The sequence below is a fragment of the Acomys russatus genome, chromosome 29 (genome assembly GCF_903995435.1).
Source record: "Acomys russatus chromosome 29, mAcoRus1.1, whole genome shotgun sequence".
Lineage (NCBI taxonomy): Eukaryota > Metazoa > Chordata > Mammalia > Rodentia > Muridae > Acomys > Acomys russatus.
In genome coordinates, this window is record NC_067165.1 from 27,169,468 (window position 1) to 27,195,371 (window position 25,904).

Consider the following 25,904-nt stretch of genomic DNA (forward strand, 5'->3'; position numbering starts at 1 on the left):
CTGCTCCTTAGGTCTCCTCAGCCCCCAGAGCCTGGCAGCCCCCATGCAGACTTGTCCTTCGTCCACCCACCATGCGTAGGAGAAGAGGGCCAAGGTTAGCTGAGCCATGGGACCAGTTAGTCACTGGGGTGGGGGGTGGGGTTCCAGGCCACCCAGATTCCCACCTTTGCTACCTTTCTGGGCCTCTAGGGAACTGTGGATGTAGGGGGCCTCCCCGGGGGCTTGGGAACTGCTAGGCTGTGTTTCTGTGCCCACCCAGCCGCAGGGAAAGGGGACCAGATCAGAGGGAGGTTCTGGCGGGTTGGAATTCTCCTTCTCTGCCTGTGGATAAATTGTCCCTAATCCAGGCTTGGGGAGTTGTGTGGCTCCTGCAGTGGGGGTGGGGAGGGGGGACACTCACACAGTCTGGAGATTGGAAGGGAGGGAGGAAAGAATCGCACATACGGCACACGCACAGCCTCACAAAGGCTTTCTCCCATGCACCCGCATGTACATGAGTTACAGAAAGGTGCCACACAAACACTGAGGTACCATTTTGCTGACAGGCACATAGTGTTGGCGCTGACACTCAGCTCCCCTGGCGCAGGCTTATAATGGGATAACACCAGGACTCTCCAACATACGCAAATACATGGTATGCACGGACTCACAATGGTCAGGTCATATAAATCCACACATGCAAAGACACGTCCACAGGCACATGCTGACCATGGCAAAACAAGCCCACAGGGACACTGTGACCAGTCGCTCCATTACACCATGACTCTGATAGCCCACAGAAAAGGCAGAGGTAGGAGGTAGGCATGCTGATCTGCAGTGACACCAGCGCCTACAGTCACAGGCCTGGAGATTGGAGACCTGCAGGGAACGCAGAGGAGAGGCCACCCGCCCCCACCCTGCTGCCAAACGCATCCAAAGGACTCTGAGGCAGGCAGGAGCTGGTCAGGCTTCTGACACAGTGAGATGCAGTGAGCCAGGCATACTCACAGCTGGGCACACCTGTCACAGGCTCAGCGGAAAAGACAGAGCTGAACAGAACCGAAACATAGATGGTGCGCACATCCGCAGGTCTAAGTGGAGACGCTTGATTCTTAGACACAGACATAGGCTCAGCTGGGACACCAAGCACTACAGATCAAACTCATGACCCCACACATGTAAACTGTTATTTGTTTATTTTTGTGTTGCTGGGAGTGGAACCCTTGCACTCCAGCAAGGGCTATTCCTCTGAGCTACATCTGAGTCCTCTGGCATGTACAGTCTTTTTAAAAGATCTTTAAAATTTATTATGTACATCCAGTGTTCAGCCTGCATGCAACGCCTTCAGGCCAAAAGAGGGCCCCAAATCTCTTTATGGATGGTTGTGAGCCATCATATGGTTGCTAGGAGTTGAACTCAGGACCTTGGAAGAGCAGCCAGTGCTCTTAACCTCTGAGCCATCTCTCCAGCCCCACATGTACAGTCTTAAGCATGTAGGTCCCCCGACACTGACATACAGAGATGCAGAGTAGGCCCAGCAACCCACAAATAGGTAATATGGCCGAACAGTCATAGTCACGCATTTTCACAGGCAGGGTCTCACATACATGCACATTCCCAGACAACCAGAGATCTATACCTTCTATGAGGTTTGGTTCTCAACTATGCCCCCACCCCACCCCCACCCCCACCCAGGCTTCAGTCCAGACAACTGGAGGCCAGCCAATGGGTGGGAAACGGGGGATGGTCCCTTAAGGCAAAGGCAGGCAGATCTCTGAGTTCAAGGCCAGCCTGGTCTACAGAGTGAGTTCCGGGACGGCCAGGGCTATACAGAGAAACCCTGTCTCGAGAAACCAAAAGGCAAAGGGCAAAAGAAACGAGGTGTAGCCAGTTGCTGCTGGAGGTGGGCCAGTGCTAGCTGCGTGTGCACCGTCATAGAAACGGGCACCCATCCCTGCCACTCAGAGTGGCCGCTCACACCCGCAGTCACCAGCCCCAGCTTCCCTGGAGCCTTCCCTCTTGTGCATAAGGTGTATGTAACTCCTTTCCTAGGGATGAGAGAAGTTGAGAATCATAAAGGATAACAGGATAAGGGAATTGAGCCAAGGCCAAGCAACTTTAAAAAATTTTTTAAAAAGATTTATTTATTTATTATTGTGTATGCAGTGCTCTGCCTGCATGTACACCTGCAAGCCAGAAGAAGGCATCAGATCACGTTATAGATGGTTGTGAGCCGCCATGTGGTTGCTGGGAATTGAACTCATGACCTCTGGAAGAGCAGTCAGTGCTCTTAACTGCTGAGCCATCTCTCAAAGCCTGTAACTTTTTAAAAAATTAATTCTTATTTCATGTGCATTGGCACTTTGCCTGCGTGTGTATCTGTGTGAGGGTATCAGATCATGGAGTTATAGACAGTTGGGAGCTGCCATGTGGGTCCTGGGGCTTGAACCCGGGTCCTCAGGAAGAGCAGTCAGTGCCCTTAACCATTGAGCCATCTCTCCAGCCCCAATAATTAAATATTTAAAGAATTAAGAGAAAAGTGGAAAGGTATGTAGGTACTCAGTTTTGCAGTGGGATGAAGTCAGAGCCGGGCTCATGTCTGTGTGTCCTGCTGCCCTCACTTGCCCTTGGTCCGCTTCATCCAGCACCAACGCTTTCCCTTGATACGATGCTGTTTGCTTCTACAGATGGGAGCTTGCCTGGTCGTCTACCCATCGGCCTGGACCCCAGAGCCAACCCAGCTGAGTGCGTGCAGAGGGTCCCAGGTGAGGGGCACTTCGCTGGCCTCTGCAGAGACCACCCTGGAGAAGCTGATGCTGTTGGAGACAGACCTTTCCTGCTGAGCCAGGCCTCTGGTCAAGCCTGCTCAGGTAACTGAGAGAGTCGGGCCTGGGCCTAGGCCAGTGTGACGGGGATCATCTCTTAGCTTAAGTAAAAGAAAGAAAGAAAAGAGACTCTTTAAGTCAAGAAACATTAATCTAGCCTATTGGAACCCTTCATTATCCAGAAAGGAGAAATGGAGGCTTGTGGACACACAGCGCGTCCCTTAGCCTCCTACCTCCGAGCCCAAGGACTCTTCGCTATGCCTTGATGACCTGAGAGAACTGGGAGGAGAAACCCAGGATTCAGGGTAGAGGTAGTTGCTAGAGTGCCTGCTATGTGCAGCTGACCCCCCCACACCCCACACCTCTCAACCAGCATCTGTGGAAGCACAGAGCAGGGAGGCCAGTGTGAGGTACTTACTGGGAATGCATACCCAGCAGCTGACAAGGGGGCAGGGCAATGGTAAGACCCATCTTTCTCATAGCCCAGGTTAGCCCACCTAGGCTCCCAGCCACAGAGGCCAGGTGGGGCTGCCCTGCCCTATAAAGGCAGCTCCCAGAACTGACACATGAAGCCTCAGGCTCCAGGAAGCTCCTTAAGAGTTTAGCCTGCTGGGAACCCCACCCAACTTCCAAAGGAGCATTCCTGAGGTCTGTATGGGGGTTGGGCCTCCAGGGATGGGAAGGGTGGGGAAGCAGGGCTGTGGGAGGATGCGAGGCTGTACATGTGCTGGTACTGGTTTTGTGTGCAAGCAGGTGTATAGGGCTCTCTGTCCTTAGTGCTCAGGCCTGTGTCTGCAAGAGTTATGTAAGTGGCCTAGGCTGGGGGGGGGGGGGGATAGGCAAGGGAGAGTTTCCCGGGCCACATGTGGTAGGCTGAAGTGGTGACTGTGCTGGGTGTGGATCCTATGCAGGTGTATACGGGGCTGTTTCTGCCACACATAGTACTGCTGGACCAGGATTCAGATACCCTTGAGTGGGTTTGGTTTGTGTTCAGGGTTCTGGGTGCAATGTGAGGTGGCATGTGCTCTTGGCTCCCTTTGTGCCTCGGAGGTGGGCTGGGCAAGACTTGGGCTGAGCTGGGCTCAGCAGTGCCCAGCCTTGTGGCCAAACTGCTGAAGTCACTTCCTCTCCAACAGTGACTTTCCAGGGGGAGGAGTTCTTCCGACCTGGTCGGCAGTGAGGGGCGGAGCAGAACTGGCTCTCTCTGGGGAGGGACGTGGGCTGGGGCGGGAGAGAGGTGGGAGGAGGTGCTAGTGGTACTGGAGGAGGGAGTCCTCTGGGAGACAGAAGGAAAGACAAGGACAGGAGTCTGGAAGGGCCAAGGGCAGGAGGGGATGGGGGTGGAGTGGGGCGGGAAGCACAGTCCCTGGGTGACCTCGGAGGGAGGAAGGGAGGGCTGCCAATGGGGTGACCCTCGGGTCCAGTGAGAGCTGGCAGTAGCGCCTACACACCTGGCACCCAGGGCAAGGGGCTGGCAGGGGGCGGTTCAGGAACAGACCTGCTTGCCAGGTGCCCCACTCTGGACAGGAAGAGGGTGGGTGGGGGCTGCACAAAGGAGCTCTGTGTGACTGGGGATAGGGTGGGGTGGGGTATGCTGTACTGTTCTGGGGTATGGGGGGGAGCTGATGGCCCAGGGGGCGGGGTAGGACCAGCTCCCCTTGGGGCATCGGTGGCTCCAAGGGGACACCTAGTGGTCAGGGAAGGTAGTGCATCTGGATGCCAGATGGAAGCTGTGGAGAAGATAAGTTAGAAGGGGTAGTTGAGATAGGTTAGGCAGGCTAGGCCCGGTCTCTGGATGGTGAAGCAGTTTGGTTTAGAGGATCCCTACAAAACCAAATTTACACAGCAGCAAAAACACCGAATGGCATGGCTGGGTGTCCTTAAGGGCATAGCTAAGCCTCTCTCTGCTCACATTTAAATGCGAAATAAGTGTCTGGTTCCTTGTTTTGTTATGATCTGGGGCTGGAATCACGAATCTCCTTGTTAGAAGATCTGCAGGTCGGGTGGGCCCAAGGGGCTAAAAGAAGGAAGGGAAGACCAAGAGGGTGATTGATACCAAGTTCCTGAGAGAAAGAAGGATGGCTGATCCTATCCTGGGAGGTAAAAAGCCTTAGTGGAGAAGATCGGTCCTGAGTAAGGTTTCAGAACAGCAACATTTCCGACTGCTAGGAGGCCTCGGACATCCTTGGGCCTTCACACCCGCTGAGGGAAATGGGAGGGAGAGTGCATGCAGCCTGGAGAGAGGGTCATGAGGCCGGAAGTGAGAGCTGGGCTGGCAGCTTGGCTCCCCTGGGGAGGTTAGGGGTGGGGGAGGGGGAGGAGGGATGGGGTGGGGTGGTCACAGCCACAGCGAGGAGGGTGGGGCTGGGGATCAAGGATGTGGGCTGGCGCTTCCCGGCACTCTGCTCTGCAGGTTGGGGCCCCCCTCCTAGCCAGCTGGTGTCCCTGTGGGCAAGCTCAGACACTGACCCAGGAGCAGAAAAAGCAGACAGAGGACCCTTTTGACTTTTCATTCACAGACTTGGGCTAGATGGTACCTTTGAGAAGAGGCCAAGAGAAAGGCTGCCTGTTGGGGTGTGGTGGGGAAGGGAGCCAACTGCTTCCCTCAGATCCTGAAGGCTGCAAAAGAGCAGTGGACAGTCAGGAGGACGTGGCCAAAGGTCTTCATGGGTGGGTGGAGCAGAAGCAACCTCTGGAGAGGAGGTTTGTCTCTTTTGCCAAGATCACACCCTCGGGCCCCAAGTGGGAGGTCTCTAAGAGCAGGAAGGTCTGGCCAGCCCCACCCACAGTGAGGGAGGAACGAGCTTCTGGTCCCATGTCTTCAAAAGCCAGGTCAAGCCTCGTGCTAGAATCTGAGCTCTGAGGCAGGGTCTTACTATATAGCCCCAACTGGCCTGGAGCTCGCTCTGGAGGCTAGGCTGGACTGGAACTCACAGATCTGCCTGCCTCCCAAATGTGCACCCTTGCCTGGTTGCTTCCACACTCTGAAGGTGTTCTCGTTAGGTGTGGAGGTGCATAATTGTGTTGTCAGCACTGGCAGAGGCAGGAGGATAGCTGCAAGTTTGAGGTCACCTTGGTATACATAGTGATTTCTAGGCCAACCACAACTATGAGTAAAACCTTGTCTCCCAAAAAGAAGGGGGGGGGCGCTGCAAATGTAGCCAAGTTGGTAGAATATTTGCCTACCCTGCACAAAGCTCTGGGTGTGGTGGTATACCCTGTGATCTTATTAGGGAGGTGGAGTCAGGAAGATTAGAAGTTCAAGGCTGCCCTTGGCTGCACAGCTGCCTCTTAGACCGTCATGGTGCACTGAGGGGGTTCCGCCGCGGGCATGTGTATGTGGGGGAGGGGGAGAGAGAAAGGAACCCTGCTGAGCTGGAATGGGTACAGGTCCACAGCTCAGCCTGGGAAAAAGCAGAGCCTTGAGGTAGCAGGTACAGGGGTGCCACAAGGATGAGGGCAGGGACAGTGGACAAAAATGAAAACTGACTTGGATGCACAACAGAAGGTTCCTTCGTGTGTCACTTGTGGCCTCAAGTAAAGCCTCCTAACTTCCCCTCATCTCAGTCTCCTCGTCTGTAAAATGGAACTAGAGCACAGGGTGCCCACTGGGGGCGGGGCAGATCAAAGGGCGACGGACAGACAGCTTCCCAGATGTCCCTCAGATGTGTGAGTCAGGCCCTCCGGGACCAGGGCCTGGGTATCTGGAGTGTTACACAGCTCCTCCTCTCCCGAGCTCAGGGTTGGGAAGCCAGTGGCTTAGATAATCTCAGCGTTTCTCCCAGCCTTAAATTAGACCACAGCACTAGAAGGGGCCTCTCCAGAAGAGTTGCTAAAGGAGTGCCACAGGCGCTGAGGAGAGTGGAAAGAGGCTGTGGCTTCTGCGCAGCTGTGCGGCTTCAGGCGAGTTTCACAAGGGCCCTGGGCCTGCGTGCTCTGGAGCGCCGGGATAATAAACCATGCCTGCCTCCCAGGTTGCTGTGAGGACTCGGTGGGTCATGTGTGTGGACCACTCCTGTGGGCTACCTTCCTTTCCAGATGTCGAGAGGCGCGCCTACCTGGTGGTGCTTAGAACCGTTAGTGGGCTGCATATTGCTACCTGCTGTAGGGACTCACATGAATGTCCTTTCCCACAAGGTCCTCTCCCTGAGTCGGCCCTGTGTTCTCCACTGTGGGCCAACACTAGGCAATATGGCAACCTGTCCATAGAGCATAAGCCCTAAAGATGCAGCTCCAGGTCAGCACCAAACACTGGGCAGTGGGCAGTCCCAGCTCTCTGAGGTCCTGGTTCCTGCTCAGGCCTGAGCCCGCCTAGACCCGAGTCCCAGCTCAGAGACAGCTCCGTAAATATTTGTGTAGCATCCATAGCCCAGGCTCTGGGGTCACAGGATACATCAGTAAACAAGACAGATGTGATCCCTGCCCCTGAAGAGCCCACGCTCTCAAGGGAGACACACTAAATGGCTAGTCACACAAGTAATTGATTACAGTTGTGAAAAATACTATGAAGGTGAAGTAGATAGCGCTTCTGAGAGGACAGACAGGCCGGACTGAAGGCAGGAAGTAAGGTAGACCTTCAGAGACTCTGATGAAGGCGGAAGCGGGCAAGGCAATGTCCGTGTCTACATTCTTGTCACTGTTTCTCCCTCAGCATCCTTCTTGGGTCTAGTAGAGAATAAGAAAAACTTCATGAGGGCCAGATATGGTGGCGCACCCCCCTGTCCACTGCCCTGTTTGAAAAAGGGAGCTTGATCAGATGGCTCATCGGTTAGCAAGTTTAGTCCTCAAAGAGAAAACTGATTATCTCTGCAAGTTGTTCTCTGTCCTTCGCGCACACACAAGCGTGTATGTACACACAGACATGCACATGCGCACACACGCACACGATTAAAATGTAATAACAGCTGAAGAGATGGCTCAGCAGTTAAGAGCACTGACTGCTCTTGGCAGAGGATCCAGGTCCAGTTCCCAGCACCCACATGATGCCTCACAACTGTCTCTAACTCCAGTTCCAGGAGAGCCACTGTTCTCTTCTGACCTCTGTGGGCACCAGGATATGCACAACACTCAGACACAAAAAAGTAAGCTTTAAAAAATGTAGGGGGGGGGGGCTGGAGAGATGGCTCAGCGGCTAAGAGCACTGACTGCTCTTCCAGAGGTCATGAGTTCAATTCCCAGCAACCACATGGTGGCTCACAATCATCTATAATGTGATCTGATACCCTCCTCCGGCCTGCAGGTGTACATGTAGGCAGAGCTCTGTATACATAATAATAAATAAATAAATCTTTAAAAAAAAAAAAAAATGTGGGGGGGGGGGAGGAATGGGAGGATACAAGGGATGGGATAAACATTGAGATGTAACAAGAATAAATTAATAAAAAAATAAAAAATAAAAAATGTAATAAACGCCGGGTGGCAGTGGCGCAGGCCTTTAATCCCAGCACTCCGGAGGCGGAGGCTGTGAGTTCGAGGCCAGCCTGATCTACAAAGCAAGTCCAGGACAGTCAAGGTTACACAGAGAAACCCTGTCTTGAAAAACAAACAAAATTTAAACTCCCTAGGCAAACAACAAAACAGATGTCTTTTTGGACACTTGTGGGGAGCATGCGCTGTCACAGATGTGGGGAGCTTCGTTCAGCAGGGGACAGGGCAGATAGGCTTGCATCATGGTACTTTGAACCTTTATGGGATGGTTTCTTTAAAAATGAGCAGGATAATTGATTTGTGTGTGGCAGGGAAGGTTAGACAAGATGACGCATTAAAGTACTTGGCCCAGCGTTGGCAGTAAAGTGTCCCCAAAGTACCGGTTTTTGTTGTCAGCTTCCTGGTGGCTCCTGGACCCTTGAGCCCAGGTATTCTTTTCGATTTTCTTTGCAGCTCTTAGTCCACTGATTTGGTTTTCCGAGACAGGGTTTCTCTGTGTAGCCTTGGCTGTCCTAGACTCGCTTTGTAGACCAGGCTGGCCTTGGAACTCACAGCGAGCCACCTGCCTCTGCCTCCCGAGTTGTGGGATTAAAAGCGTGCGCCACTACTGCACCCAGCTAGTCCACTAATGAATTAAGTCACTTAGGATTATCTGTTCAATGTCTGGCTACCCAGGCCCTGTGCAAAGTAAGACATTCCGTAAATAATGAACATGTGAGTGAGTGCATGTCTGAGCCTCCATACCTTCATTTGCAAAATGAAAAGGGTTGTTAATAGCCCCTACCTCGCAGAGTTGCTATGAAGGATTTAATGACGCAATGCCCGGACGGCTCCCAGCCCAGTGCCTGGCAATGCGTTACGTGCTCACTAACCCTGAGCTGCGGTGGTCCTTTCTAGGTGCTGTCCACGCCCCAAGGCCTGGGCTCAGGCCGAAGTCGCCCCACAACACCCCTAGCTGACAGCCAGCGACTGGCAGAGTCCCCCAGCACGGGGCACCTCTGTTTACCAGGTCAGACAGAAGGGAGCACAAAGGGAGCTGGGGTGGCATGTCGAGTTGGATGGGGCTGTGTGTGGGCAGCAGGGGTTGAGTGTGGAGAATTGAGCCCTGTTCATGTCTTGCTGCCCACAGAGATATCCAGTGTGACAGCCCAGGCGGCAGAGCCGAGGGTGAGTGCAGCTTGGGGACCCGCTACTAGACCTCCCAGCATGGGAATCCTGTCCTCTCCAATCCCTGATCCCAAAGCCTATAGGAGAGGGTCATTGGCTCCTGTGTGGCTCGGGGCCCATGAGGAGTTCGCTGTGTACACATGACGGAAGACTTGCAAGGCGTTTTGGGCTTGGGCCATACGCTGGAACGGATAGGGGAAATGGAATGGTGGGGAAAGGCCAAGGGGCTCATTAGGATGTTGGAAACTGAAATTTACGGATGCTCAGTGAAGAACTTCTTACCTCTCCTTCCCTGGCAGGTTCTGGTCCCGGCTTCTCGCACCCTCATGTCAGCCCCGGCCCCGCCCGGTGGCCCGAGGAGGACAAGGTCAGGATGCGTGTGAAGCCTCAGGGCCTGGTGGTGACTTCCAGTGCCGTGTGCAGCTCTCCTGACTACCTCCGAGAGCCCAAGTACTACCCCGGAGGCCCCCCAACCCCCCGGCCCTTACTTCCCACCCGGCCCCCTGCCAGCCCACCTGACAAGGCCTTTTCCACTCATACCTTCTCTGAGAACCCACGCCCGCCCCCACGTCGGGACCCCAGCACCCGGCGTCTGCCTGTCCTTGCCAAAGGAGACGACCTGCTACCCCCTCGGGCAGCCCGGCCTGTCTCTCAGGCCCACTGTCCCACACCGACTCCAGATAGCAACTCCCTCCGCCACTGGGACAACGGGCGCGTGAACCTCCGTCCAGTGGTGCAGCTGATTGACATCATGAAGGACCTGACGCGGCTGTCCCAGGACCTGCAGCACAGCGGTGTGCATCTGGACTGTGGCGGGCTACGGCTGAGCCGCCCACCTGCTCCACCGCCTGGGGATCTGCAGTACAGCTTCTTCTCCTCACCCAGCCTGGCCAACAGCATCCGGAGCCCCGAGGAACGTGCCACCCCTCACGCCAAGTCAGAGAGGCCAAGCCACCCCCTCTATGAACCTGAGCCCGAGCCCAGGGATAGTCCACAGCCCGGCCAAGGCCATGGTCCTGGAGCCACGGCCACGGCCACTGCTCTGCCCCCTGAGTCCGAACCAGACGGGCCTGATTACTCTGAGCTAGCAGATGCTGATATCCTCAGTGAACTGGCCTCGCTTACTTGCCCTGAGGCCCAGCTCCTGGAGGCTCAATCCCTTGAGCCACCATCACCACAGCCTGAACCGCAGCTCCTGGACCCCCAGCCCCGCTTCCTAGACCCACAGGCACTAGAGCCTCTAGGGGAAGGTTTGGAGCTACCACCCCTGCAGCCTCTTGCTGATCCTCTGGGGCTGCCAAGCCTGGCTCTGCAGGCCCTCGACACCTTACCTGACTCCTTGGAATCTCAGCTCCTTGACCCCCAGGCCCTTGACCCCCTGCCCAAGCTGCTGGATGTCCCCGGTCGGCGTCTAGAGCCCCAGCAGTCCTTGGGGCACTGCCAGCTGGCAGAGCCCTTACGCCTGGACTTGTGCTCATCTCACGGCCCCCCTGGGCCAGAGGGCCACCCTAAGTACGCCTTGAGACGCACTGATAGGCCAAAGATCCTGTGTCGCAGGCGGAAAGCCGGAAGGGGGCGGAAGGCAGATTCGGGACCCGAGGGTCGTCTGCTTCCCCTGCCTATACCTACAGGGCTGGCTGCTGCCCTGGCTGAGCCACCGCCGCTGCCGCCGCCTCCCCCACCTCCTGCTCTGTCGGGCCCGGGCCCTGTTCCTGAGCTGGAGCCAGAGCCTTCTCAGACCCCAGTGGTCCCCACCCGCAAAGGCAAATGCAGGGGTGTGCGTCGTATGGTGGTGAAGATGGCCAAGATCCCCGTGTCCCTGGGGCGGAGGAACAAGACCACCTACAAAGTTTCTTCCTTGAGTAGCAGTCTGAGTGTGGAGGGCAAGGAGCTGGGCTTGCGGGTGTCGTCTGAGCCCACCCCGCTGCTGAAGATGAAAAACAATGGCCGCAATGTGGTGGTGGTCTTCCCACCCGGTGAGATGCCCATTATTCTCAAGCGGAAGCGCGGCCGCCCACCTAAGAACCTGCTGCTGGGTCCCGGCAAGCCAAAAGAGCCGGCAGTGGTAGCTGCTGAGGCTGCTACTGTGACTGCGGCCACCATGGCCATGCCAGAGGTGAAGAAACGGCGGCGACGGAAACAAAAGCTGGCGTCCCCGCAGCCGTCCTACGCAGCAGATGCCAATGACAGTAAGGCGGAGTACTCTGATGTCCTTGCCAAGCTGGCCTTTTTGAACCGCCAGAGCCAGTGTGCTGGGCGGTGCTCACCACCCCGCTGCTGGACACCCAGTGAGCCTGAGTCGGTACACCAGGCCCCAGACACCCAGAGCATCTCCCACTTCCTGCATCGAGTGCAGGGCTTCCGGAGGCGAGGAGGCAAAACTGGAGGCTTTGGAGGCAGGGGTGGAGGCCATGCGGCCAAGGCGGCCCGCTGTTCTTTTAGTGACTTCTTTGAGGGCATTGGCAAGAAAAAGAAGGTAGTAGCAGTAGCAGCGACCGGAGTCGTGGGTCCTGGCCTCACGGAGTTGGGGCACCCGCGCAAAAGGGGCCGAGGGGAGGTAGATGCTGTGACCGGCAAACCCAAGCGCAAGAGGCGGTCCCGAAAGAATGGGACTCTGTTCCCAGAGCAGGTGCCTAGCGGCCCCGGCTTTGGGGAGCCAGGTGCTGAGTGGGCTGGGGACAAGGGTGGTGGCTGGGCCCCTCACCATGGGCACCCAGGAGGACAAGCTGGCCGAAACTGTGGGTTCCAGGGGGCTGAGGCCAGGGCTTTTGCCTCCACTGGGCTGGAGAGTGGGGCTTCTGGCCGTGGCAGTTACTATGCAGGTGCACCCTCGGGCCAGACGGAACTCAGCCAGGAGCGCCAAAACCTCTTCACTGGCTATTTTCGCTCCCTGCTTGACTCGGATGACTCCTCTGACCTTTTGGACTTTGCCCTCTCAGCCTCTCGCCCAGAGTCCAGGAAGGCATCAGGCACCTATGCAGGGCCTCCCTCCAGTGCGCTGCCTGCTCAGCGGGGTCTTGCCACCTTCCCGAGCCGGGGAGCCAAGGCTAGCCCAGTGGCAGTGGGCAGCAGTGGAGCTGGAGCGGACCCCTCCTTCCAGCCTGTCCTACCTTCCCGTCAGACCTTTCCACCGGGACGGGCAACAAGCTACGGAATAACCCCTGCCGCTTCAGAATGCCGGGCAACTGAGGCCTACCCAAAGCTGGCTCCCCCTCCTTCAGCCGTAGCCCGCTCACCCACAACCCACCCGCCTGCCAACACCTACCCACCTCAGTATGGTGGCTATGGGGCAGGACAAAGCGTGTTCGCCCCAGCGAAGCCGTTTTCAGGCCAAGACTGCGCTAACAGCAAGGACTGCAGCTTTGCCTATGGCAGCGGCAACAGCCTTCCCGCCTCACCCAGCAGCGCCCACAGTGCTGGCTATGCCCCACCACCTACTGGGGGGCCCTGCTTACCACCCAGCAAGGCTTCCTTCTTCAACAGCTCTGAGGGGGGCCCCTTCTCTGGGTCAGCCCCCACACCCTTGCGCTGTGACAGTCGAGCCAGTACTGTCTCACCCGGTGGCTACATGGTGCCCAAGGGTACCACAGCTTCTGCGGCCTCCTCCTCTTCCTCCTCTTTTCAGCCCTCGCCTGAGAACTGTCGGCAGTTTGTGGGGGCTTCTCAGTGGCCTTTCCGGCAGGGGTATGGAGGCCTGGACTGGGCCTCAGAGGCCTTCAGTCAGCTCTACAATCCCAGTTTTGACTGCCACGTCAGCGAGCCCAATGTAATCTTGGACATCTCAAACTACACGCCGCAGAAGGTGAAGCAGCAGACCGCCGTGTCCGAGACCTTCTCCGAGTCGTCCTCTGACAGCACCCAGTTCAATCAGCCTGTTGGTGGTGGTGGTTTTAGGCGTGCCAACAGCGAGGCCTCGAGCAGCGAGGGCCAGTCAAGCTTGTCCAGCCTGGAGAAGCTCATGATGGACTGGAACGAAGCATCGTCTGCTCCAGGCTACAACTGGAACCAGAGTGTCCTCTTTCAGAGTAGCTCCAAGCCTGGCCGTGGACGGCGGAAGAAAGTGGACCTGTTTGAGGCCTCACATCTGGGCTTTTCAACATCTGCCTCGGCCACTGCCTCTGGCTACCCGTCCAAACGGAGCACTGGGCCCCGGCAGCCTCGGGGTGGCCGGGGTAGTGGGGCCTGCTCAGCCAAGAAGGAGCGAGGTGGTACAGCGGCCAAAGCCAAGTTCATCCCTAAGCCACAGCCAGTTAACCCACTGTTCCAGGACAGCCCAGACCTTGGCCTGGACTACTACAGTGGGGACAGCAGCATGTCACCACTGCCCTCCCAGTCAAGAGCCTTTGGTGTGGGAGAACGAGATCCCTGTGACTTCATGGGGCCCTACTCCATGAATCCATCTACACCCTCTGACGGCACTTTTGGTCAAGGCTTCCACTGTGACTCTCCCAGCCTGGGCGGCCCCGAGCTGGACGGCAAGCATTTCCCACCGCTGGCCCACCCACCCACAGTGTTTGACGCTGGCCTGCAGAAGGCATACTCACCCACCTGCTCGCCCACACTCGGCTTCAAGGAAGAGCTGCGGCCACCACCTACAAAGCTGACTGCCTGTGAGCCCCTCAAGCATGGTCTTCAGGGGGCTAGCCTGAGTCATGCTGCTGCAGCCCAGGCCCACCTGAGCTGCCGGGACCTGCCGCTGGGCCAGCCACACTATGATTCCCCTAGTTGCAAGGGTTCAGCCTATTGGTACCCACCAGGGTCAGCTGCCCGTAGCCCACCCTATGAAGGCAAGGTGGGTTCAGGGCTGCTGGCTGACTTCCTGGGCAGGACGGAGGCTGTCTGCCTCAGTGCCCCTCACCTGGCTAGCCCACCAGCCACACCCAAGGCCGACAAAGAGCCACTGGAGATGGCCCGGCCGCCGGGTCCACCCCGTGGCCCTGCTGCAGCCACTGCTGGCTATGGCTGCCCACTCCTTAGTGACTTAACCCTGTCCCCTGTGCCGAGGGACTCGCTGCTGCCCCTGCAGGACACTGCCTACAGGTATCCAGGCTTTATGCCGCAGGCACATCCTGGCCTGGGTGGGGGCCCTAAGAGTGGCTTCCTGGGGCCCATGGCGGAACCTCACCCCGAGGACACATTCACCGTCACCTCCCTGTAGTACCAACTGAAGTGCCGGCTGGACCACGAGGTTTTGTTCCTGGGTGAGTCTGGGGATGTGGGTGCAGAGGGTAGAAGCCTGAGGCATGGCAGGGAGGGTAAGAACGCTTAACCTTTGGTTAGGGGGAGAACTGTAAGGATGAGAAAACATGCTTAGGGATTCGCCATCAGGAAAGAAGGAAGGACTCAAGCTTAGTCTGGAAGCGATGAGGTACTCGTGTGGGAAACCTAACAGAACGTTCAGAAGTCCTGGTCATCGGCAGTGTGGGACCATAGATTGGGTGAGACCGGGCATTTATTATCCTTGTTCATGCTAGGCCCAGACAAGAAACACCACTTACCTCTTATGAGGAGGGACATTTGCCTCACCCTTGGATGAGAAAAAGAAAGGGCCTGTCATCCACTCAGGGTTGTACAGGCTCCTTTGCCTCGGTCATGTGCTTTTTCAAGAACTTTACAAAGTGGCCAATAGGACTCTCTCTTGGCCTCTTACCCTCAGAGGCCTGCATTTCTTTCCTTCTTTCTTTCTTTCTTTCTTTCTTTCTTTCTTTCTTTCTTTCTTTCTCATGACAGGGTCTCACTGTATAGCCCGGGCTGGCCTCATACTCACCCACCTATGCCCTCTGAGTGCTGGGATTGATTAAAGGTGTGTACCACCCACCTACCACCAGCCCCTCTGCCCCTCTGCTAATGTTGGTTCAGTGTGGCCAGGCCTATGCAGAGCAAAGATCCAGCTGTGAAAAGCATTGCCATCTCTGCCCAGGAGACTTAACAGCCATGGGTCTGTCTAGGTAGAGAAGCCAGTCCCTTTCCTCAAGCCAAATGCATCTCCAGAGTTCAACTAAATATTCCGAGATGTTTTGCCATTATTTCTTACAGGTGCAGTGCCTTCATGGTTAGTATCGTCAGGAAAATAAAAGGCAGAAAATAGGTCGGGCAGTGGTGGCGCACACCTTTAATCCCAGCACTCAGGAGGCAGAGGCAGGCTCAGTTCGAGGCCAGCCGAGTCTATAGAGTTAGTTTCAGGACAGCCAAGACTACAAAGAGAAACCCAGTCTTGAAAAACAAAAAGAAAGAAAGAAAATCAAAAAATGTTCCCAAATAACTGGAGAATAGTAGGGCTGAAAGAATTATCTTCCTGAAGGAGAGTTTATGTCAGAATCCAGCCACAACTGGACCCACTCTGGGGCAAGAGGTCTCACACAGGATGGGCCTGATGTGGCCGTTGGCATTGGAGTAGCTGAGAGCCTGACTGAACCCCTCACTCCTCAGCCTCGCTGCCCCAAAGCCTCCTGGGTGTTTTGCTTCCTGTCATCCCTGCTCTGGAGAGGCCATTCGAGGCAAGGGTGACTCAGGATCCTGAAGTAAAATCAGTGGAAACTTATGACCCCCCCCCCACTTTGCCGAACCCCCAACTGCCCTGGTGCCTGAGGTTGGCAAAGAGCCATTCTTGAGAGCCAAGAGGCCCTGGGGAACACCAGTCCCTGTCTGGCCACTAGCTTGCTACATGCCTTTAAGCTTTTGCCCTTTCCGGCCTCTGTTTCCCCATCTGTTTGAGAAAATTGGCTTTGGTAATCACTTAGCTTCCCACATATCTGCATGGCAGAGACGATGGCTCAAACTTTTTTTTTTTTTTTTTTTTTTTTTTTGGCAGTGTTTTTTCCTTCCCAGTGAAGCCAGGCCAAGATCAAAATGGCCTTGCATTCCCCATGCATCTCTCTCCTGCAAGCAGCAGGGCTGCAGATCTGAAGCAAGCCAGGGAGAAGCTGCTTAGGGTTTAAAATGTCAAACTCTTGATCCCTCTCACCAGAGGGGAGATGTCTCATGGATAATCCAGAAATGTGAAATAATCCCAAAACCGTTCCTCCCAGACTCTGGGATGGAAAATGAATGGGTGTGGGGGCTGGGCGCTTGAGCAGGTCACAGCTCAGCGCAGTGCATAATGGAACCGCCCAGCTAGGCCTGAGTGCAGGAGGAGCTGGGATGCCATCCAGCCCCACATTCTAGCCTGTTCCCCACCCAGCACTGGGAGTTTAGCAGCACTGTCCTCAACAGGGACACAGGCAGTCCCCAAGACATCTGTGCAGCAGCCCTACCACCACCATGTATCAGGCATTGGAAGCAGCACAGAGGCCCTCTGAGGATCGAGCACCTCCAGTTCAGAGGGAAGACAGTAAACACAGAGTGGCACAGAGCACCTGGTGGTTAGTGCCCGCCGTAGGAAGGATGGTGTAAGACCAGCTAGGAAGCTGGGAGGGCCCGCCACAGGATGCCCGAACCTTACAACTGCTGCCAGCAGGATGGAGGGGCTAGCTGGAAAATGGTGAGGAACGTTCTGGGCTGAGCAGTGTGGACAGTCTTGAGGTGGGGAGGGACTTGGCTCAGAAGAACTGGTGGATGAGAAGGCAGGAAAGCTAAGTGAGGGCCAGATAGCCAGGGCCAAGTCCTGCAAGGAGTTTGAAGCCTTCCAAGATATACAGGGAACTGTTGAAGATGGTGATGGTGGAACAGGGCAAGTGTTGAAAGAAAGGAGACCGGACTAGCCACCAGTGACCGTGGCTTGGACTAAGGTGGCCTGGAGTAGTTTCCTTTCCTTAGTTAGGATAGCATACAGGCACCTCCATATAGGGCAACCCTGTTGTGCCAAGGACCAGTTACCATCATGGTGAGGGTGAGAACAGTTAGAATGCAGAGAGGAAAGTGGCAAAGAAATAGAAGGAATCACGTCAGACACCGAAGGCTTAAGCAGAGAGGGCAGTGGCCGCTCACTCACCAACAGGTAGTGAGGCTTTGGTGGGCCTTGAGCTCATTTTGTGGCAGGTTCTGGGGAGACAGAGCAGACAGGGTTCCTTTCAGGAGTTGAGCTTCTACTCCAGGAAGTTAGAACAAGCACACACACAGCACCTGGTCGGAAGTGTGCCTGGAAGGCAGGGAAAGGCCAGGCTTGCACCCTGGGCCCTGGGCATTATGGTCAGATGTTGTTCCTCTGTATGTGCATGTGCTGTCCCTTTGTGGGACACTGCCCAGGACTCCCCCATAACATCCTGGGCAGAGACTGTGTTCTCGGCTTTTGTTGCAGAGGTAAGGAAACAGGGACAGCTGGGATCTGCCCAGGAACCCGTAGTCTGTAAACATTGGCGCCATCCCTCCCTTCAAGGCTGGGATCTCGGGTATGTACCACTGTGTCCAGAGGCTCTAGCTTTTTTTTTTTTTATTTGTTTGTTTGGTTTTGTTTTTCAAGACAGGGTTTCTCTGTGTAGCCTTGACTGTCCCGGTCTCACTTTGTAGACCAGGCTGGCCTCAAACTCAAAATGATCCGCCTGCCTCTGCCTCCCGTGTGCTGGGATTAAAGGCATGCACCACCACCACCCGGCTCAGAGGATCTAGCATTTTTTATGAATTTTGTGGGTTTGTGGTACAAAGCTGCCCTTGAGCTTCAGGAGCAGGATTGTGGAGCCAAGGAAGGGCACTGCAGGAGTGGGAAGGAAGGAAGGGCAAAGGCAGGTTCCATCCCAGTGACAGCTGGGAGAGGAAAGGTCAGAGGACACAGTAGGGGATGTGTGTCCTGACTCCGCTGAGTGCTGTAGCTGATAGGAGAGTTAAGGTCAAAGGAAAGGGGCATCTTCTCAGGTCCCCTAAATGAAAAGCAGAGCCAGCCAGACTAGCTCCATTTGAGGACCCTTGAACCAAAGATCAGCCACACGGGAACCCAGGAATAGAGGTGGAGAGGTAGAAAGGGCCCATGTAGATTCAGGAATCTCTGATCCTTTCCCCTCCCCACTAGCTCTTGGCTCTAGAACTGAGGCCAAGAGAAATGTCACAGGTCCTCCCAGGTTACACCAGCCGAGGCCTGGCCGGAACAGGAGGCAGTTTCCAAGGCCACCATCCAGCCAGGGTCAGCAGGCATGCCCAGGCCTGGGCCAGGCCCAGCTGCTCTGGGCTTTGTCTCTTTGAGTCTTGAATCCTTAAGAGGTCACTTGATCTCGCCTCTGGCTCTGAGCAAGTGGCCTCATGTCAGGGCTCAGCCAGTCCTGCCCTGCTTCCTCTCAGCTCCAGGATTTGTCTCTCTTCTGAGGTCATCCTCCAGCTGTACTGTGCTTGCCTTCCCTGTAGCCATATTTAGGCCAGGCCTTCTTGTTCCGGGCCCCTGCTTCTTGGAAATACCATCTCTATGAACATAACCTTCTGCTGCTCCTCCGCTCCCTGCACCCCACATCCCTGGTGAAAGCAGACCTCTAAAACTGGCAGGCAGTGGCTAGGAGTGCATGTCTGTGGTTACACACAGGCCCCTGTGTATAACTTGGTTCCACCCCTTACCAGCTAGGTGATCTGGTGACTCACAGGACTTAGTGACTCACACTGTCTCTATCTCTTGTAAGAATTAAGGGGATTGACATGTAAAGCCTGTAGCCCCATGCTGGGCCACAGGAAAGCACCTAGTTGGCGACTGGTAGCTGGGTGGATGAGGACCTTCCCACAGTCTGAATTGTGGGTCCCTACTTCAAGCAGTATTAGTCACACATCTCTAACCCCTGTCCCTGACCTTTTGTTTGACCAATGATAGCCCTCCTGAGTCTATTGCCTGATGCCCGACTACAAGAGCCTTGTATTTTCTGGTGTGGACCTGGAGCATTGGGAAGCCTCTCCATTTCTCTTGGGGCTGGAGATGTAGCTGAGTGTTAGAGTGCTTGCCTACTCTGCACACACATGACCTTGGATTCTACCCCCAGTCCTGGGGAGGCAGATAGGGCAGTCACACTGTTCTTTTGTTTGTTTGTTTGTTCTTGTTTTTATTTTGGGGGACAGGGTTTCTCTGTGTATCCTTGCCTGTCCTAGACTCTCTGTAGACCAGGCTGGCCACGAACTCACAGTGATCTACCTGCCTCTGCCTCAATTACAGTGTTCTTATGTTAGCTGCTGGACCAAGTCTTCCTGGGGAGAGGTAGGGACACAGAGATGAGGTAACTCCTACCCCAAGGAACCTGGGTCAACTAGAACCCTGTCCACACAATTCACACAGTCTTCTTCGCAGACACAAAAAGCATCTGAAAACCTTCCTTATAACTTTAGAGTTTCCCTGGCTTTCCCTTGGATAGCTATCTACTTTGTCACTGTCGTCTTTGGTGCCGTGGTGCCTATGCTAGGGCTGGGGACGTAGATGAAGACTGTGTCCAGTCCGCGTGAACCGGCAGCCCACTCTGCACTGGCCAGTATCCCATGCCCAACACCACTGGGTTTGTTTCAGACCTCTATGTGAGTGCCCTCTCTAGGGGAGGCACCACAGCTCCTCCAGCAGGAGGGAAGATCCTCCATACCAGCCCCCTCTGAGCTACAGAAGGAGGGCAGACAGCAGGGACTTCTTGAGGCTGGAAATGGATCCTGACAAAGTAGAGATTTCAGTAGCTAGAGCCCTACTCCGCCACCTGGGTCTCTGGCCCACCCCTGTGCGGCCCACCCCTACCCCCACCTCTACCCCACCCCCATTCTGCCCATGGTGGCCACCAAAGTGCTTGTTGTTCGGCATTTTTAGATGCAGTGTCTGGAGCCCCTAAAATATTTATTGGATGAATTGATTAAAGCACATCTGTTCTTGCAGCTCCATGCTTCACACCTTTTGATTGCATCCTTCCTCTCCAGCCGTCTTGTCTACAGAACACAAGCCTGACCGCCTGGCGTGGTCCAGAGGATGTTCAGGCTTCTGTCCTGGCATCCGCCTCTTTCGGTTCCCCCGCCCCCTCCCCACACACACCTTCTCTTTGCAGAATGTGTCTTTGCTCTGATCCACCCTGGCCTGTTGCCCTCTCCTACCCACTGTGCTCTCCCACCTGTCACTGCCAGTCTCTCACTCAGGCATCACCTCCTCCAAGAAGTGTTCCATGATCCTTCCCAGGCACAATTCATCTCCAGCTCTTCCTGCATCCTTGATAGCCCTCTCCAGGAATGTCCCCAACGTGCCATCTACTTATTTAGACTAGTCACTCATCTATGCATCGTCACCCCTACTCCAGTGTCTCATCATTTTGGGGGATATTTCAAAGGAGGGTGTGTGTGCGCATGCGCACACGTGTGCATATCCAGTGTATAGAGGTCAGAGGACAATTTTTGGAAGTCCTTTCTCTCCTTTCAGTATGTGGGTTCTGGGAATCCAACTCAGGTCATCAGGCTTAGCTGTAAACCCTTTTCCTCACTTGAGCCATCTTCCTAGTGTGTTGTGTCTGAGTCAAAAGCAAGCAAAATAGACCGGAAGAAGAGCGAGGAGGTGTAAGGTCAGCTGAGCGCAGCAGTGGGTGCGTGCCTTTAATCCCAGCAGAGCTGTGTGGACTCTTGAGTTCCAGACCAGCCAAGGCTACAACAGAGACACCCTGTCTCCAGAAAAGAGAAGGAGGGGTGACGATTCAATGCCCAAATCTTCGGGGAAGCAACCGTAAAAGTGGTACATAGAGGGGCGTTGACACCCTCAGGCCCAGGTGACTCTCAGAGGGAGGCCTCTGAGCAGTAGGACCCCTCCAAGGAATCACAGACACACTAATGAAAACCCACAGTGACTCCCAGAAGTCACTAGGCTCTGTTGTCTATGATACTGCCCTTACATAGGACAGTCTCAGGGAGGGCGGAAGACACTCGTATAGGCGTGTAAAAGTGTACAGGGGTTGCCTATGGGGATGAAGACCTGCTCTCAGGACAAGATGGGACATGAAGCGGGAGGGAGGCGTGGTCCTGGCAGATTGGTAGGTGCTTATGGGTAAGAAGCCCATGGAGTCCCACTAGCCAGCAAGTAGTCCTTGTCCAGCAGCCAAGGGGGACTCCCTGAGCCGGAGGTCAAGGGACGGGTTTTGAAAAGTGGAGGATCCACACTATACCCCTAACTTCTTCACGGAACCCTTTGTGGTATTTCTCCCTGTCTGGTGTAGTTTAAGCCCCACAGGAACCTCATAGGCCCACTAACCTGAAAATGCCAAAGAAGTAGCTTAGTCTTCTGGCAGCTGGTTTGCCCTTTGACCCCTTGTGTTTGGAATGCATGAAGATCTCTGTCATACCTGTTCAAGCCCTTTACTTGGCAGAAAGAGAAGCAAGGCCCAGAGAGGGAAGGGCCTCCCTCCCTTGTCTTCCATGCCTGACACTGAAATCCTCTTCTGGAGGCATAGACCAAGGAATGGAGGTCAAGCCTTAGCACAAGCCCCAACAGGAAGTGGGTGTGGAGTGTGGTAGCTTACAGGGAAGTGGAGAGCATGCTCCAGTTCCGGGGAGACTGGCTGCCTCTGAGCAGCCTGGTTTCTGTATAATCTCCAGCACTTTGAGTCCCTGCCCAGGCAGAGACCACTGAGGACACGACGAATGTGACACTGAGGTTCCTCGAGGCACTAAAAGGTTAAGTCTTAGCAAAGGCGGTTGGTGTCCAGGGGCCAGGTGCAAAGTACCACACACAGGTCTAGAAGAGCTGAGTGGAGAATGGCAAGTGCACCCGGTAGCTATGGTAACAAGGCATTCTAAGGAGGCATCCTGGAGGTGTGAGAGAGCTGAGCTGGACACCCTGACATGCTGACCAGCCCCAGATCAGTCAGGGTGATCTGTCGTTCAGTCTGCACGCATGCGCCATCCCAGCGTGCCGAGCTCTGTACTCAGCAGTAAGTTTAGCTCAACAACCCTCCTTCCCAGACTGGACTGAGAGTTCCTCCTCTTCCTGAGCCCCACAGATCACGTCGCCTGGTTAGAACCGGCCTGCTTTGCAGGCTTTCGGGGTGGATCCAGAGCTATTCTTCTGTTCTCTAACTTGTTGGTGGTCCCTCAGCTGCCTGGCACCTTAGTGTATTCTGTTCGGCTTTCACGCATTGAGTCTACCTAGGTCTGTGTTCTACCCACCGTTGCATTCTCCTTTCTCCAAGAACACCCCACCCACCACCCTCCCCCAGATTCTGCCTCAGCCTCTGGCCAGCCAAGTCATAGAAGCTGGGAGGGAAGGGAAGGTGCTCTGGGCAGCTTAGCAGAGGGTGAGAAAGCCTCCCGCTGCCTGGCCTCGGGCACCATGGGAAGGTTCTGGCAGGAGCCTCCTGCTGGGCTGAGATCACCATGGAGACCTGGCTTGCAGAGGGTCACTGGCAGTGGCTAAGGGCTGGTGGGGGTGGGAGCCAAGGGGATTTATGCAGAATTTGTGCTCTGGGCCCTTGGAGGAGCAGGCAAAGCTGGGGTTCGTCGCTGTCAGTGTGCCAAGTGCCTCTCTGCCTGGTAGTTAACTAGAAGATTCTTCATCTTGGCAACTGTCCTTCAGCTGCAGCAAAGCCAGCTTCTGGATTGAGGCCCCCAGTGCTTGCTGAACCTGGCACCCCACGTATCACAGTCCTTTCCCTTCATCTCTGCAGTCGGTCGTGCCTGCCACCGTAACTGTAGAGAGCTGGCGTTCATCCCTGCAGCTCCCAGGAGCAAGCCCCTTTTCTGCTTACTACCCCAATTGTGATACATCTGTCACCTCGTGGGCACGTTCGTTGGCTTATCTTCCCCCAGTGCCCCTTACCATGGTACAGATCTGGGGTCCCTGGCACCCCACCCCACCCCTGCTTGTGCTTCTGCTCTCTGCCTGGCCTAATCACCAAGATGGGGTGCTCCCCCTTCCCTACAGGAATCCACCTGGTGTCCCTGGCCCCCCGGGGGGGGGAAGGGGGGTGTCCTGGCTGGTCCAACCAGTGGACAAAAGTCATCCTGGGGCTGATTGCCCAGCAGACAGCAGCTGAGGCTGAGCGGAATGTCGATGCGGCCCTGTTGGAGAGGCAAGCCAAGAGAGTACAAGGCAGAGAGGCTTTCTGTCACCGTCGCTGCCTGGCTCCTGTGGCTGTGGGGGAGGACAGGTGGCACACAGAGGAGACTTGGGAGGCAATTTAGCACCCCAGCCCTGCTCCTGGTTCTGGAGGAAATAGTCTCACACTTGGGGGTGCGAGAAGCCAGAGTCCCAGACTTCTGAGAGGCAGACAATCTAATGGCCCAGGGTTCTTGGGATGACCTAAGCCCTGCCGTGGCTATCTCATCCCTCACAGCAACAGAGCTGTAGATCTTGGTCGGGGGTTGGGCCAGGCTGGTGGTCTGGATAGAGAAGATAAGTGCCACACATGAGATCAGAGCTGTCTTTGGAAAGGAGTGCTTACCTTTGTGACTGTGGGGACTGGGGAGTTTCCAAGCTTAAGGAAGGCAGTGTCTCCACCAACCCAGATGGCATTGTGTTGGATGCTTTCTTTATTCCTTTATTTACCTCCTCCCTCCTGGGAGAGGAGTGGCTGAGAGGGCCTGGGAAGAGGGGTGGATTTGCAATAAATGGTAGCCGGAGCTTCCCACCTGAGTGGTGCTGTGCCTAGGGAGGCTCTGGCATTGGTACTCCTCTTTCCAACCATGGAGGTTAAAAGCATTCCCAAACAAGCTCCTTATTAACAACATTTGGAAACTGAGGTTTGTGGACCCCAATCTGGCCCCAGGAAAATAATAAAAGTGATAGTTAATTTTTTAATGTATTACATATCTCAGTTCATCTTTCTCTGTTTTAAACCACTAGACCCAGCAGCAAGACCTTATTGCCCCCTCCTTTGATTTGCTTTGTTTTGTTTTTAAAACAGGATCTCCTGCCTCTGCCGCATGAGTGGCAGGGTGGCAGGCTACACGCACACCTGGTTTATTTCAGACTGGGACTCAAACCCAGACCTCCATACATGTCAGACACGCACTCTGCTAAATGAGAGACATCCCCAGCCCTGTTTGGTGCTTTGAGGTAGTCTGACTGTAGCCCAGGCTGTCCTCAAACTCAAGATCTTCCTGTTTTAGTCTTTTAAGCATTGGTATTACAGGCATGGGCCGCCACGCCTGGCTTTCTAGTATCCCTTTCTTACTAATGAGTAAAGTAAGCTCAGCAGTGGTGGCGGTCCCTCTATTTGGTTTTGGGTTTTTTGTTTGTTTGTTTGCTTGTTTGTTTTTTGAGACAGGGTCTCTCTGTGTTAGCCTTGGCTATCCTGGACTCGCTTTGTAGATCAGGCTGGCCTCGAACTCACAGCGATCCGCATGCCTCTGCCTCCCGCATATTGGGATTAAAGGCATGCACTACCATGCCCGGTTGGTGGTGGTCCCATTAAATCAGTACCTGGGAGGCGAAAGCAAGTGGCTCTCCTAGCTCAAGGCCAGCCAGAGCTTTGTGGTGAGGCCCTGTCTCACAGAAACAACAAGCAACCTCCAGCGAGTAAACTAGCTTCAGCTCCCACCCCGTGTCACAGAACTTTTCAATGTTCGTACCAGCATGTCAGCTTGGTGACCTCTAACTCCAGGGTCTAGACTCTGGGTAAAACCTACCTTGGGACCCTAACACCTCATCCAGCCTGGCATTTGGTTTTCCAGACACGGTTTCTCTGTGTAGCTCAGGCTGGCCTGGAACCAGCTCTGTAGACCAGGCTAGCCTTGAACTCCAGAGATACACCTGCTTTTTCATAGAGTCTTTCACCTCTTGCTATGATCTTGGGCATTTACAAATGGAGAGACTGCACCTGTAATTGCAGTTCTCTGGAGACTGAGGAGCTCAAAACTTTGGTATACAGCAAGTTTGAGGCTAACCTGGGCTACCTGGAAACTGAGCTTGGGGTCATGCGGGCCTTTCTAGAGAACAAACAGCGTTAGCTTCTCCAGAATTCTGGTAGGGGCTGAGCCTCTCTTCCTGCCCCTTGGAGTCCAGTGTCCTCTGACTGCTGACCTCTGCCTCTTCTCTTGTGTTTCTTTGCAGCTTTCAGAAAACCATTGCCAAGACCCCTCCCAGCGTCCACATTGTCCTCCGGCAGGAGCGCCTGCCCCTCCACCTCCCACCTGACCCTTGTACCCCCTGCAGGCCCATACCCCACTCCCCACCCCCCCCACCCCTGTCCACCTCCTCCACGCAGAAGCCGAAGGTGAGCCCTTTCTGCACAAAACCAGCAATTGTAAATACTTTTTAAAATGTACAAAACTTAAAAACAAAACACAGTTTTAGAAAAAGACAAAAAAAAGAGAGAGAGAGCGAGAGCGCGTGTGCAAGAGGTTGCGAGCGGGGGGGCTTCAAGGTGTCCAGAGCCCCTGCAAGTGTGCACTGAGAAATTTATCTACAGGTTGTTTGACAAAAATGAACAATATCCTATTTATTGTATATACTGTTTTATTATAAATTGTGGATTGTATATTGCATTCTGTAAACCTGCTGTGGTCCCGTGGTGTGCAAATTCGCATGGTGGGGGGGAGGGAGAACCTCTTTTGGGAGTTTTTTTGTTTTTGGTTTTTTTTTTCCTTTCCTTTTTCTTCTTTTTCACTCTTGGGTTTTCTCTTCTGTTGTTGTTGTTGTTTTCTGTTGGCAGGACA

At 54.8% G+C, this 25,904-nt stretch overlaps 1 protein-coding gene across 1 annotated transcript; it reads left to right on the top strand.

Moving 5' to 3' along the window:
• Positions 1-9,108: 9,108 nt before the first annotated feature.
• On the top strand, positions 9,109-25,433 carry Ahdc1 (AT-hook DNA binding motif containing 1). The gene is made up of 4 exons (XM_051171123.1): positions 9,109-9,240; positions 9,361-9,398; positions 9,698-14,599; positions 25,300-25,433. The coding sequence occupies exon 3, from the start codon at positions 9,772-9,774 to the stop codon at positions 14,554-14,556; it is 4,785 nt and encodes a 1,594-aa protein (XP_051027080.1). The 5' UTR covers positions 9,109-9,240; positions 9,361-9,398; positions 9,698-9,771; the 3' UTR covers positions 14,557-14,599; positions 25,300-25,433.
• The last annotated feature ends 471 nt before the right edge of the window (positions 25,434-25,904 follow it).

Coding starts and splice junctions, on each gene's coding strand:
- Ahdc1 (XM_051171123.1), top strand. CDS start 9,772: ATGCGTGTGAAGCCTCAGGGCCTGGTGGTGACTTCCAGTGCCGTGTGC.